The sequence below is a fragment of the Dasypus novemcinctus genome, chromosome 11, assembly GCF_030445035.2.
Source record: "Dasypus novemcinctus isolate mDasNov1 chromosome 11, mDasNov1.1.hap2, whole genome shotgun sequence".
In the NCBI taxonomy this organism is placed as follows: domain Eukaryota; kingdom Metazoa; phylum Chordata; class Mammalia; order Cingulata; family Dasypodidae; genus Dasypus; species Dasypus novemcinctus.
This window is the reverse complement of record NC_080683.1, coordinates 84,069,976-84,084,668: the sequence shown is the minus strand read 5'-3', so window position 1 is coordinate 84,084,668 and position 14,693 is coordinate 84,069,976. Positions and strand designations below refer to the sequence as shown.

The 14,693-nt window shown below is 37.2% G+C and overlaps 1 protein-coding gene across 1 annotated transcript in view; it reads left to right on the top strand.

Annotated features, from left to right (window-relative positions):
* The window catches only part of SNX3 (sorting nexin 3), a 62,185-nt gene extending 47,827 nt beyond the window's left edge, over positions 1-14,358 (top strand). Inside the window, exons 2-4 of the mRNA XM_004468417.5 lie at positions 1,595-1,690; positions 11,436-11,560; positions 13,593-14,358. Of these exons, the coding sequence (XP_004468474.1) occupies positions 1,595-1,690; positions 11,436-11,560; positions 13,593-13,698 (327 nt within the window). The 3' untranslated portion in view covers positions 13,699-14,358. The remainder of the gene's footprint in view (positions 1-1,594; positions 1,691-11,435; positions 11,561-13,592) is intronic.
* The last annotated feature ends 335 nt before the right edge of the window (positions 14,359-14,693 follow it).

The window sequence follows — 14,693 nt, the reverse complement described above, 5'->3', positions numbered from 1 at the left end:
GAATAAAAAGCTTTTATTTTGCTGTATGGCAATTACTTACCAGTGGCATTACGTTTAAGTAATGAACGGAATTTTCGTAGGAGTGAATTTTGTAAGATGTGTGCCTGTATCCAGAGTAGGAAGCCAGTTTTTCCTTCAGGCCGCATTAACTTTCTTTTCAGCTGTAAAACAGTTTATAGTTCTGTAAGCACAAAGACCTAATTAAGGACAAAATATAATGTAAGAAAATATATAGTATGAAATAAGCATTTTTCACAGGGTTTGATGTGAAATGTGGTAGGTAATTTCTGTCCCCTCTAAACTCTAAAGTGATATTATACACATTTTAAAAGCTGTTCTTGATAACAAAGTAGTGTTATTAAACTGTTTCTGCTAATAGCCCTTAATCAAAAGCCATTTTTATTGGATTTGGTAGCATATTTTCTCTTTAAGAAGGGATTCAGTACAAGGTAATAGAAATCTGTTACTTTTCTTTTTCTTTTCTTTTCTTTTCTTTTTTTTAGCATTAAAAAGTTCACAGAAATGACAAGTAAGTAGCCTTTGCAAACTTGTAAGGAACAAAGTCTCCAAGTTTTCTTTCCTTTCTATCTAACCTCAAAGTGCTAGACATTATGTTTCAGTTCTTGAACTTGCCCTCAGCCTATAAAGCTCTGGATCTGCGAACCTAATCTAATGTGTATGACTTGATTTCCTGTTAATGGTAAGATTGCAGACACTGCAACTTGTAGGTCTAATCTAGTCCTAATACCAAAAATATTTTGCATTTCATTTAAAATTTGTTAATGTCTCTTTTCCCTATGAGCATTGTATACTAAGATACTAACTAAAATGGATAGCACTCAGCTAGCATTTTCTCATTCCTGCTCAGTTAACTGTTTACAGCTCTTCAAAACTATAGAAAAATAACCTATATTTATGTAAATAACCTCAGGCAGAATGATTAACCAAAAGTTTATGTGCATACATGCATATTACAAGTTGTATTCCAGTGTAAATAATACACTGTTTAACAATTAGCAAAGTTTCTGTTTTGTTAGTGGTAAACAGATAGGAAAAAAACTTCAAGTTTTCTTATCTAAAAGTAACCAGTTTTGTCATATTGTTAATTTTACAGAGTTCCCTTTTTATGATTCCCTTAACTTGATAGTGCTTCAGCTCAGGAGTGATATCTTAGTTTGTTGCTGTAACAAAGTACCACAAACTGTGTGGCTTCAAACAACAGAACTTCACTGCCTCACAGTTTTGGAGGCTGGAAGCCTAAAATCCAGGTGTCAACAGGGCCATGCTTCTTCTCAAATCTGTAGGGGTCTGGTGGTCCAAGGCATTCTTTGGCTTGTGGCATAACTCACTGCCTTTATCACATGGCCGCTATTTCTCTCATTCTGTCTAAATTTCCTCTTCTTGTAGGGTCACCAGTAATATTGGATTTCAGGGCCCACCATGCTCCAATATGACCTTGTTTGAGTTTGCCTAATTCTGCCTTTAATGACCCTAACTCCAAATAAGGTCATATTCTGAGTTCCTGGGGTTTAGGACTTCACCATGTCTTTTTGGGGGTCACAATTCAATTTAACTAGTGACCTTTTTGTTTCAGACAAATCTTCCTATTTTCAAGCTAAAGGAATCTACCGTTAGAAGAAGATACAGTGACTTTGAATGGCTGCGAAGTGAATTAGAACGAGAGAGCAAGGTAAGAATTCTTTGCAATAGTACTTTCAAGCAAAAATATTTCCAAGTTTTAATGTTTAAGACCTCAAGAAAATGATCTTGAATAAAATGGGTTAAAACAAATATTTCTTTTTTTCAAATAGTTTGATTTCATCTTACGTCAAGGATATGGGAACAGTCTTTGTCATTTTTTCTTGGAACTCTTTTCTTTCTCTTGTCTGCTCTAATGACCCAGTTGAGACCTGTTACTTACACTTGGATTATAACACTTCTTAGAACTTGCTTTCTTACTTCCTTCTCTCATCTTCCTTTTCTGCCTCCCCCATCTCCCCCATGCCAGGTTTCTTTTAGTACATCTCATATGTCACTGCCAGTCTTTTACTGACAAATTCTTTCATCTCACACAATACATACAACAAACAACGTTTCATGAAACAGTACTTACTTTGTGATATATGCTGATATCCTCTTCAGATTAGCTTTTTTTTTTTTTAATTTTTAATTGTGACATGTATACAACATAACAGATTGGCTTTTTAAATGATGACCATTGGGAAGCAGACTTGGCCCAATGGATAGGGTATCCGCCTACCACATGGGAGGTCCGCAGTTCAAACCCCCGGCCTCCTTGACCCGTGTGGAGTTGGCCCATGCGCAGTGCTGATGCGTGTGAGGAGTGCCCTGCCTCGCAGGGGTGTCCCCCGTGTAAGGGATCCCCATGTGCAAGGAGTGCTCCCAATAAGGAGAACCGCCCAGCGCGAGAGAAAGTGCAGCCTGCCCAAGAATGGTGCGGCACACACAGAGAGCTGACACAGCAAGATGACACAACATAAAGAAACACAGATTCCCGGTGCCGCTGATAAGGATAGAAGCGGTCACAGAAGAACACACAGCGAAGGGACACAGAGAGCAGACAACTGGGGGGATGGGGGTAAGGGAAGAGAAATAAATAAAAAATAAATCTTTAAAAAATAAATAAATGATGACCATGATCTACTAATGGGTTGCTACCTGCAATTTGAAAGACACTGTTGTATGCCTTGATAAATGTTTTATGTTAGAAAAAAAATTGGTGGCTTGACTACAAAGTAAATCAGAGGAAGCAAGTTCTCACTAATGTCCCTCATTCTAGCCCTACATGAGAATGACATCAAAGGCATGGAGTCGTGAAAGTATGCTCACAATGTGAAAAGTTACTTGTGACTAGTAGGAAAGAAGTGAGTGTGGTAGAAGTCGTGAAGTGCCTTAGTAAGCTAGAAAGGGAAGGGAAACTTCCTAATCCGGTAAGTGTGTCTGGATATGAGAGCAACATCCACAAATCATAGTACTCCACCAAAAATGTAGAAAAACAGTCTTATTCAAAAGAGGATCAGAGTATAAAGTACTTATGAATAAAAAGTCCCCACTTTTATGATGTTTACATTCTATTGGATAAGTCAGGGTGGTAGTGAAGGGAAGGGAAAGCAGGAAAAAAATAGTAGAATATATAGTATGTCAGATGGTGATAAATTCTTAAAAAATTAAACTAAGGGGAAATAAGCAAAGTTAGTTTCATATAGTTTGGTCAAGGGAAGGCCTTACTTGCAGGTGGCATTTTAGTATAGATCTAAAGGAAATAACACAGTATCTCTTAATTTCAGAAATTCATAATTCTAATAGAAATTTTAGAGGGGTTCTTTATAAATTTGCAGATTTATATATGAGGTTCAGGATTTAAAAAGCTTCAATAATCAAAAATTATTTTGGGAAGCAGATGTTGCTCAAGGGGTTGAGCACCTGCTTCCCATGTATAAGGTCCTGGGTTCATTCCTGGTACCTCCTAAAAAAATTATTTTGAATAAATATTGAGCAGGTATTTGTTCTCTTAGACATCAGAACATATCATAGGGTTACAGTAATTAAAATAATTGATATTACTTTAGGGATGGGCAAATAAATTAATGGAATATAATTGAGAGTTTAGAAGCTATTTATAGGGAATTTAGTGTTAATAGAGATTAACGTTGCTCAATGGGTAAAGGAGTATATATTCAGTAAATGGGGTAGAAATATTTGACCATCTATTTGGAAATAAAAATTAAGAACACTGTATACAAATTGCAGATGGCTTAAAGATCTAAACGAAAAACAAATTAAGAGAGTTTTGTGCAACAAAGAATAACTTTTTTATCATCATGGGGAAATGCCTTGATAGGTTTTGAGCACATTGAGGTGTTTAGTAAATTTTTGCTGAATGTATAGTTTATTTTTTTAAAAACTGCATTACTGAGATACAATTCACATATACAATTTACCCATTTAAAGTGTACAATTCAATGGGTTTTCTTTTTTAGTATATTCACAGAGTTGTACAATTATCACTATTTTAGTTTTTGAACATTTTCATCACCCCAGAAAGAAACCTCTTACCCATCAGCAGTCACTCCCCGTTCTCCCCAGCAACCACTACTCTGCTCTCTCTCTCTCTAAATTTTCCTAGAATGGACATTTCATATAAATGGAATCATATATATATAAGTGACTTCTTTCACTTGGCACATCTTCAAGGTTCATCCATGCATTAATCAGGGATCTCTAGGGAAACAACCAAGAGGATGGATATATAATATATGAATATATTTCAGATTTATTATTGAGATTTATTATTATAGGAATTGTCTCGTGTAGCTGTTGGGATGGGCAAGTCCAGATTCCGTACTGCAGGCCTCAAGCTGGGAACTCCAATGAAGGTTTTTGATGAATTCCCCAGGAGAAGCTGGCTGGCTGAAGTAGAGATGGAAATTTTCCCTTCCTACTGCTGAAATCACCACTTCTTTTAAGGCCTTCAGATGATTGGATGAAACTTCCCTCATTGTTAAAGGCAGTCTCCTCAGTTGATTATAGATTTAGTCAACCATAGTAATAATTTAAACCCACAGAGTATCTTCACAGTAACAATCAGGCACCAGTGCTTGCTTGACAAAAAAAACTGGTTACCATAACCTAGCCAAGTTGACACATGAACTGTTGTAGCCTGAGTCCATACAGGCATACCTCGTTTTATTGTGCTTTGCTTTATCATGCTTTGCAGATACTGCATTTTTTATAAATTGAAGGTTTGAGGCAATCCTATATTGAGCAAGTACTTTGTCAGCACCATTTTACAACAGCATGTGCTTGCTTTGTGTTTTTGTCATATTTTAGACATAGAATTCAGTAAAGTATAAACATAACTTTTATATGTACTGGGAAACCAAAAATTTGTGTGATTTGCTTAATTGGAATATTTGCTTTTGTGGAACCAAACCCACATTATCTTTTATGTATACTTGTACATCATTTCTTTTTATTGCCAAATAATATTCTATTGTATGAATATACCACATCTTATTTATCCATTCATCAGTTGATGGATATTTGAGTTGTGTCTCCTTTTTTGGCTGTTAAGAATAATGCTGTGGGAAGCAGTTGTGGCTCAGCTGATAGATCATCTGCCTACTATATGGAGGGTCCAGGGTTCGATACCCAGGTCCTCCTGACCCATGTGGTGAGCTGGCCCACATGCAGTGCTGCTGCGCTCAAGGAGTGCCATGCCACGCAGGAGTGTCCCCCGCGTAGGGGTGCCCCACGTGCAAGGAGTGCACTCCACAAGGAGAGCTGCCCCACGCAAAGAAAGCACAGCCCGCCCAGGAGTGGCACCTCACACACGGAGAGCTGACGCAGCAAGATAATGCAACAAAAAAGGTGACAGTTTCCCAGTGCCGCGTGACAAGAATGCAAGCGGACATAGAAGAACACACAGCAAATGGACAGAGAGAGCAGACAACGGGGGGGAAGGGGAGAGAAATAAAATAAATCTTACAAAAAAAAAAAGAATACTGCTATGAACATTCGTGTCCAGGTTTTTGCATGTACATAAGTGTTTTCATTTCTCTTGGATATATACGTAGGAGTGGAATTGCTGGGTTATATGTAACTGTGTTTTAGGAGCTGCAGCAGCACCAGTTTACATTCCCAACAACAGTGTATGAGGGTTCTAATTTTACTCACCACCACTTGAGTCGATCTTTTTATTATAGCAGTCCTAGTGGATGTGAAGTGATATCTTACTCTGGTTTTGATTTGCATTTCCTTGATGGCTAATCTTTTTTTTTTCTTGTTTTTGTTGTCCATTTGTGTATCTTCTTTGGAGAAAGGTCTATTCAGATCCTTTGTCCATTTTCCAATTGGATTATTTGTCTATTATTAAATTGTCTCTAGACTATATTAAAAAAACTTACAAATTCTTTATCATAGATATGATTTGCAAAAATTTTTTCCCATTCTATTTTTTAAAATTCCCCTTTCTTAATGTTTCAATGTTAAATCAGTAAATATCTTGGGAGTTTGACCTGTTTGAAAGTTATACTCTATTATAGTATTGCTAAGAATATATATTCAAAAATTTTTGTTTATATATTAGCACTAGTTTTTAATTTAGGGATTAAGTTCTTTTTAATATATGTGTATATATATATATATATATATATATTTTTTTTAAATATATGTGGCAACAAGAGATACATGGAGGAAAACTTAATGAGATATACAGCAAAGCAGGGAGTGGAAGTGGCTCATTCAATTAGTCACTTCCCTCCCACATGGGAGGTCCCAGTTTTGGTACCCAGTGCCTCCTAAAGAAAAAGAAGACCAGCACACAACAGACAGACACAGCAAATGCAAACAACGTAGGGTGAGGAGAAATAAATAAAATAAATTTTTTTTTAAAAAAAGGCAATTCAGCTTCTGCCTCATTTGCTAGAATACTTGCTTGAAGCCTTCAGCTACCTGTAAGTAAATAGTTCATGAGGCTGCAGTGTTAGGAAGAAGCCTCATTTAATCCACATGGAGAACCACATAGAGAGGCTCTGAGCCTACATCAGACCCATCCATCATCTGAGTGTAGCACGAGAGACCCCAAGACAGAACTTCCTAGTTGAGCTTGTCTTAAATTTCTGAGCCAGAAAGCCTTTAGAAATAATAAAAGATTGTGGTTATTTTAAGCTACTAAATTCTGAGGTGTTTTGTTAAGCAGAATTTTAACTGGACCAACCCACAATTTCATATAGGTCAATTTTATAAATAAATGAAATGTCAAAGATAATTCAGTGTTAGAATCTAGTGGTGTATTTTTCATAATGATAGGTACTATAGAAATTGATCAATGTCAAAACGTACTACCTCAGTAGTTTAAGAAAAATATTCAATACAATTCAACAACTTAATTCTGACATTTGCATGAAAGATTATAGGTCTCATCTGTTGAAGACATTAATGAAAAAGCACAATTAGAGCTTTCCATTCTGTTTGTTTTTTTTTAAAAAAGATCTATTCCTCCGTCCCTCCCTTCCTCCCTCCCTCTCCCCACCCCCATTGTCTGTTCCCTGTGTCCATTCACTCTGTGTTCTTCTGTGTCTGCTTATATTCTCATTAGGCGGTTCCAGGAACCCATCCTGGGACCTTCTGGAGTGGGAGAGAGGCGATCACTCTTTTGTGCCACCTCAGCTCCCTGTTCTGCTGTGTCTTCTTATTATCTCTCCTCTGTGTCTCTTGGCATATCATCTTGCTGTGTCAACTGTCTGTGTTGGCTGGCACTCCTGTGCGGGGCGGCACTTCTGTGCGGGGTGGCACTCCTGCGTGGGCCAGCTCACCACATGGGCCAGCTTGCCCCTACCAGGAGGCCCTGGGCATTGAACCCTGGATCTCCTATATGGTAAACAGGAGCCCATCTGTTTGAGCCATATCTGTTTCTCTCCATGCTTGATATTAAGAGATTTTATAAAGCTATAATAATTTAAAACATATAGAGATAGGCAAACAGGTCAAAGGAACAGAATAGATAGTCCAGAAAGGGACTTTTGCACATATGAGAACTTGAAATAAAATAGAAATTATTTTACAAATATTGACAAATAGACTTTTAACTACTTGAGGTTAGGAAATTCCCTTCCCATGTGAATAAAATAAAATAAAATTAGATCAACATCTCAAACTACATACTCAGCACCCAGGCAGGAACTGTATATATACATGCACACACACAATTCAGAGAGATTAACACTTAACTGTCAGAAGCAAAGCTCTAGAACTATTAGAAGATAACATAAGGAAATATGTTACCAGGGAGGAGAAAGATTTCTTGACAAGACACTCAAAGCAGAAACAGTAAAGGAAAAGTTGGGTAAATCTTATGTCAAAATTAAGATTTATGAGATCAACAATTTTATAAACAAAGTTCAAAGACAAGGAATAGTAAAACTATTTAAAATGTATATTGTAGATTCGGGATTAGTGAATAATATTCTTTGAATTCTTTGAATCTGTTAGAGAAAAATAGCCCAACAGGAAATGGACAAAGGATATGGATTGATAGTTCATAGGTTAAAAACCCACATGGTCAAGAAATTTTTATAAAGATGTTCCACTTCAGTAGTGATCACTGTTACACAATATCTATATTTTCTGCATTTCTAATATTAGTCCAGTTTTAAAAATCTGATCATATCTTATTCCTAACTCCTCCTAGTGTTCCACTGTTAAGCAGCATGGATAAATGCTACATTTTTGTCATGTTAAGATAGCATATAAGTATTTCTACTTTATTTTTTTTCAGTATTATTTCTAGTAAAGAAGTTATAGGTTTACAGAAGAATCGTGCAGAAAATAGTTTCCATATACCCTCACCACACCCACAGTTTTCCCTGTTGTTAACAATTTGCTTTAGTGTAGTACTTTTGTTACAATTGATGAAAGAATATTATTATAATTGTACTATTAACTATAGTCCTAGTTTACATTAGGGTTCACTGTGTTGTACAATCCTATGTTTGTTTTTTTCATTCTACCAACAACGTATATATACCACCTAAAATTCCCCTTTTTAACCACATTCAAATATATAATTCAGCAGTGTTACTTACATTCAAGGGGAAAGTTTTCATAGTGGTATTACAACATTGTGTATAGATTATTACTCTGAACTAAGATCTATTAAATTAGGCTAGAAACTAAGTGATATTTATTGAGTTTAATCGTCATTGTGATTAAATCTTTTAACTTTTATTCTAGCTTGCTTTGGCTGTCAGTATATTATGCTGACCAAATTATCTTCCTGGCTCCTTCCTCCCACCATGTGCACACACATATCTTTAGATTCATGACTTTTAAATTCATATAAGAATTCCAGATCTTTTCACACTGTTTAAGCAAAACAATTTGATGTTGAAGAGGAACTTTGGGAATCTTAGCTGGATATGCCATTTGTGACTTTTGTAGAGTATTACCTCTGTGGACTACAACCTCACCATCCATTTCAGTGACTGTTTTGAATCTTATGTTAGGGAAGAATGTAGCTCTTGATAATCTGTAGTAATCTTTAATCTTAAATTTCATGTTCTACCCTTAATTAATTATGGTTATTTATTTAAAGCACTGGTTCTGGATTCCTTTTTTTTTTTTAATTCTTTTTTTTTTTTTTTTTTTAGCTTTGTAGAGACAGATGGTTTTTCCTGACCACCAGATTGGAACTCAGTTGATTCCCCATGATCTCTGTTTCTCACTTGGAATGTCCCTGCAGATTTTTGTTTTGTTTTGTTTTGTTTTTTTAAAGATTTATTTTATTTATTCATTTCTACCCACCCCCTCATTGTTTGCACTTGCTATGTGTGTTCATCTTCCTTGCTCTTTCGGAGCACCAGGAACCGAACCAGGGACCTCCCATGTGGTAGGTGGGAGCTCAGTCACTTGAGCCACATCTGCTTCCCTCCTGCAGATTTTAACTTTCAACTTGACAAATGCTAATATAGGGGAGACATTCTGGAATACTAAAGCAAACTTTGGAGACAAATCCTTAGATGTCTTAATCATTGGTCATCTGGGCAGAATGGATGGATCTAGGAAGAGATTATAAAGTTTATGTTGGACATTTGGTTTTCTGTTTTTTGCTTCGTTCTATGAAGTTGTATTGTTCTTTCCTTTTTTGCCATATTGAATTACTGTCTTAGGATGAAAGCCTAGTATAAGAACTCTTCATCAAAAGTTTAAAGTTTTAACTCTTTTAGAATATGTACAATTTGTATTACTAGTGAAAATGAGTACTTCCGTATGTATCAGTTTATTTTTCTCCTTATTTGAATGGTTTGTTTCTACTTTTTCTCTTTTTTGATATAAAATAAGTATCCAACTAAGTGGTTAGTCAGTTAATACATATTTGAGCTTCTATTGTATGCCCTGCTTTTCTTAAAATAACCATGAGAAGCCAGATGACACAGTCCTTACTTTGAAGGCACTAATAGGATAGATTTGTGGTTCTCCACCAGGGGCAGTTTTGCCTCTCAGGACATTTGGCAATGTTGCAATGTCTACAGACATTTTTTTTTTTTTGTCCCAACCTACGGGGTGCTACTACTGGCATTTAGTGGGTAGAGGTCAGATTGCTATGCAAAGAATTATCTGGTTCAAAATGTCAATAGTGCTGGGTTGAGAAACATTGGGATAGAGAAATCAGATTAACCTGTGAATTAAATAGTGTGGTGCTATTTAATTGAAACAAATATTTGAGCTAAGCTGATTTCCAGAAGGAAGAGATCAGTATAAGTTGACCCTGGAGAATAGGTAGACTTTGAAGGGAAGATTTGGGATTTTTCTGTAGTGTGGGAAGGAAGAAATGACAGGTCTTTCGGAAAAGATAGAAGGATAGGGGATGTGGGAGAAAGTTGCCATGCTTCTCAGCCTAGAAAATGGAAGAGTGTTGACAAGTAGGGTTGTTGATTATTTTGTCATCACCTCAGATTCAGTTAGAAAGACCTATATGCAGATGGCAAGATGTTGAAGAAATTGACCACAGAATTCTTATCTACCCATGTCAGAAAAGTGTTAACATTTCTTCGTATAATTGAGAGTCAATTTTGGGCTCTGCATTTCCATTGCAGTAAGGCATTGTCTTCCCCAAGTATCATCAGAGATATCTGAGTGGTATGGTAACCTTTATTTCAGTATTGCTTGAATGTTCCCCTTTTTTTTTTTTTTTAACATTATTTATTTATTTATTTATTTCTATCCCCTCCCCCTCCCCACCCCAGTTGTCTGTTCTTTGTGTCTATTTGCTGCGTGTTCTTCTTTGTCCACTTCTGTTGTCGTCAGCAGCACGGGAATCTGTGTTTCTTTTTGTTGTGTCATATTGTTGTGTCAGCTCTCCATGTGTGCAGCGCCATTCCTGGGCAGGTAGAACTTTCTTTCGCGCTGGGTGGCTCTCCTTATGGGGCGCACTCCTTGCGCGTGGGGCTCCCCTACGCGGGGACACCCCTGTGTGGCACGGCACTCCTTGCGCGCATCAGCACTGCACGTGGGCCAGCTCCACACGGGTCAAGGAGGCCCGGGGTTTGAACCGCGGACCTCCCATGTGGTAGGAGGACGCCCTAACCACTGGACCAACTCCGCTTCCCTGAATGTTCTCTTAGTATATGTGTGCTTTGATAAGGCTGGGAACAACATTTTAATTAAGTTATGGGCCTACCCTTGCGGAGCTTTTAGTTTGATGGACAATTCTACATTTGGTTGTTGTGCCTCCAGAATGTTGAGTCTTATTTCAGAGTGTTTTTCACTGAATCTCCTTCATATTTAAGCAAGTTTGAAAGTGATATGTCTCTCATAGTGAGGATGTACTCTGTCTTCCTGTTGTGTTCTATAAATTTTCACAACCCCATTAATAAGTCAAACCATCAAACTTTCTTCCCTAATGTCTTTTTTAGGTTGTAGTTCCCCCACTTCCTGGGAAAGCATTTTTGCGTCAGCTTCCTTTTAGAGGAGATGATGGAATATTTGATGATAATTTCATTGAGGAGAGAAAGCAAGGACTGGAGCAGTTTATAAACAAGTAAGTGCTTTTTATCCCTCAAGGTGTAAGAGCACACAGAATTCTGCAGTTACCTCATAGATTCACATTAGGGTAGCTATTAATAATTTAGATATTAACCTAAACTGTAATACCACTTTTCCTTTTGGCCATTATTTTCTATCTAACTTTTTGTATAGTTTAAACAAAGTGTTTAACAAATGGAATATCATGTGATATTAACACACTTGAGTGACTGAAATGAGTATCTTTGTGTTGACCTAAGTTTTATATTTGTTCTTCTTGGTTAATTTATGCAAATTACATTTAAAATTGCAGCATTTAAAAAATACAGTTTTACTTATGATTCTTTCTGATTTAAGGTATGTTCTAGCACGAACAATAAAACTTACAATACATTCGCAATCATTTTGTTTGATTGCAGATGGAGATGATAACAGCATGCCTTGTGTAAAGGTTCACAATTTTAATTTTCATGGTAAAATGTGTTCTTTTGAAAATGTAAAAAGATTTGGGACTGTCTTTTATGTTAGGAAATCTTAATAAGCTACAAACCAAAATTTCCAGCTTTCTATTTTATTCCCATTTGAAATATAGCTATTTTTTAAAAGCCAAACTAATAGGGAGAGTTATGGCAGGAAAAGGGCTCACTATAATTGTGCTCAGCCTTAAGTTTGATCAAATGAAGTCTCCTAGAGAGCATGCTTGTGTGAACTCACTTATTTTAGTGCACTTGACATTTTATCTGCTGATTTGAGACTCTGCAAGTAGTAAATAGAAAAAGGGAAAGGGTTATACAAAGCCTTTGCTCTTGCTTTCCTACAATAACATGAAACCTGCACCTGTCTTTTTATGACCATGCTTTTCCTTTTGGAGACAGCAGTGCTATAGTAGACTTTTTAAAAAGTCTGAAATAGAAATCTAGCTGCCCTGTTTGGTCTTGGTATAGCCTGTGATGGAAACTTAAAAGCAAGCAAATAAAAATATAAAACTTGGACACTTGTGCCCATATGTATCTGCTCTTTTTTTTAAAGGAATTCTTAGAATCAATGATATGTATCACTTTTTCTTTTCCCCCCACCCCTTCATTGTTTGTGCTCGCTGTGTGCCTGTCTTCTTTTTTTTAGAAGGCATCAGGAACTGAACCGGGACCTCCCATGTGGGAGCGAGGTGCCCAATCACTTGAGCCGCTCCATTCCCAGACATGTATCACTCTTAATGTTAAAAGTCGGTTAGGATATGGGAGGTCCGCGGTTCAAACCCCGGGCCTCCTTGACCCGTGTGGAGCTGGCCATGCGCAGTGCTGATGCGCGCAAGGAGTGCCGTGCCACGCAAGGGTGTCCCCCGCGTAGGGGAGCCCCACACGCAAGGAGTGCGCCCATGAGGAGAGCCGCCCAGCGTGAAAAGAAAGAGCAGCCTGCCCAGGAATGGCGCCACCCACACTTCCTGTGCCACTGACGACAACAGAAGCGGACAAAGAAACAAGACGCAGCAAATAGACACCAAGAACAGACAACCAGGGGAGGGGGGGAAATTAAATAAATAAATAAATCTTTAAAAAAAAAAAAAAAAAAGTCGGTTAGGGGGAGCAGAGGTGGCTCAAGTGGTTGAGCACCTGCTTCCCACATGGGAGGTTCCAGGTTCAATCCCCAGTACCTCCTAAGAAACACAACAAACAAACAAAAAACCAACCCAGGAAAGTCAGTGTGGCTCGGTGGTTGAGTGCCAGTTTCCCACATATGAGGTCCCAGGCTCAATCCCCAGCCTGGTACCTCAGAAAAAAAAAAGTCATTTAGGTTTCTTATGAACACAGCAGTTAACATCTAAAGAAGCTAATCTGGTATTAATGTTTTCTAAATTACTCTTGTGATCTAAAGGGAGGAAAAATGTACCATTAGTTGATAGAATGTAGCTTTATAGGCTGTCCAGAATAACACTTATTATTTCTGAATTGCACATGCTTCCTAACCTTAAAATACGTGTTTGACACCCCCCCACCCCACCTCCATCACTTGGGCTAAATACTCGACTAAATTTGTGTTTTTATTCCTAGGGTCGCTGGTCATCCTCTGGCACAGAATGAACGTTGTCTTCACATGTTTTTACAGGACGAAATAATCGATAAAAGCTACACTCCATCCAAAATAAGACATGCCTGAAATTTGATGAGAAGGGAGCAAAAAAACTTTCTGTGACTTGTAATGATTCATATGCACCAATGAAGTTCTAACTAACTTCTAGCATGCTGCACCAAAAATGGTATAACATGCCTTCAGCTACTAACACTCATGAAGCTCAGTTTGCTTGTTGTTTGTTTGTTTGTTTTGGCAGTTGACAAGAAGTTAATTTGCTGTAGTGAAAATCTCTCATTCCAGCCTTTCTCTAAGTAGCTCTTCCTTGCTGTTTTAATGTGGTGCACACTATTTTATAGCCTCACAAACCTGTTACTCCAGTATAATCTGCAGTGTCCTAACTAAAACTTCTGCCTTGGTCTTATTTGCACAATTTTATGTCATGTTTGCTTCCTGAATCTGATGAATTAGAATATTTCTCTTCTCCCCTTTTAATATGTAGTGTCACTCGTCCTGATTTACGTGTAGGAGCACTACACCACTGGTTTCCGGCCCCACACATATAAACTACACGTTTGTATGCAGAAAGTATCTTCCTTCAGGCTTGTTAAACCCTTCATATGGAAGATTAATGAAGGAAATCTTTATATTCTGTATAAAAACAAAATCAAATTTATATACTAAAATCATTTGTCTAAAAATTTAAGTTGTTTTCAAATAAAAACAAAAACGCATTTCTGAAATGCACTGATTGTGTTGCCTCTGGCTTTTCTTTTCTCCCTTCATGGTTTTACTACTTAACTCACTTGTTGAGAAGGATTATTTACTAATTATATACTTCTCATTCCTGTAACTCCATTCCTCTTTAAACAGTGGTGATATCAAATATGCTACCACCCTTTGAATGGGGTATTTTCTTTTAAACAACAAGAAAAGTGATGTACTAAAAAAAAAGCATTCCTTAAGGCTTATTGAGTCGTTCATGAAGCACTTTGTGCATTTGAAAAATGCTTTATAATCTCAAGTCACTCTTTAAAAGGGCTTTAAAGATAAGTCAATACCATGCCTCCTATTTTTCAAAA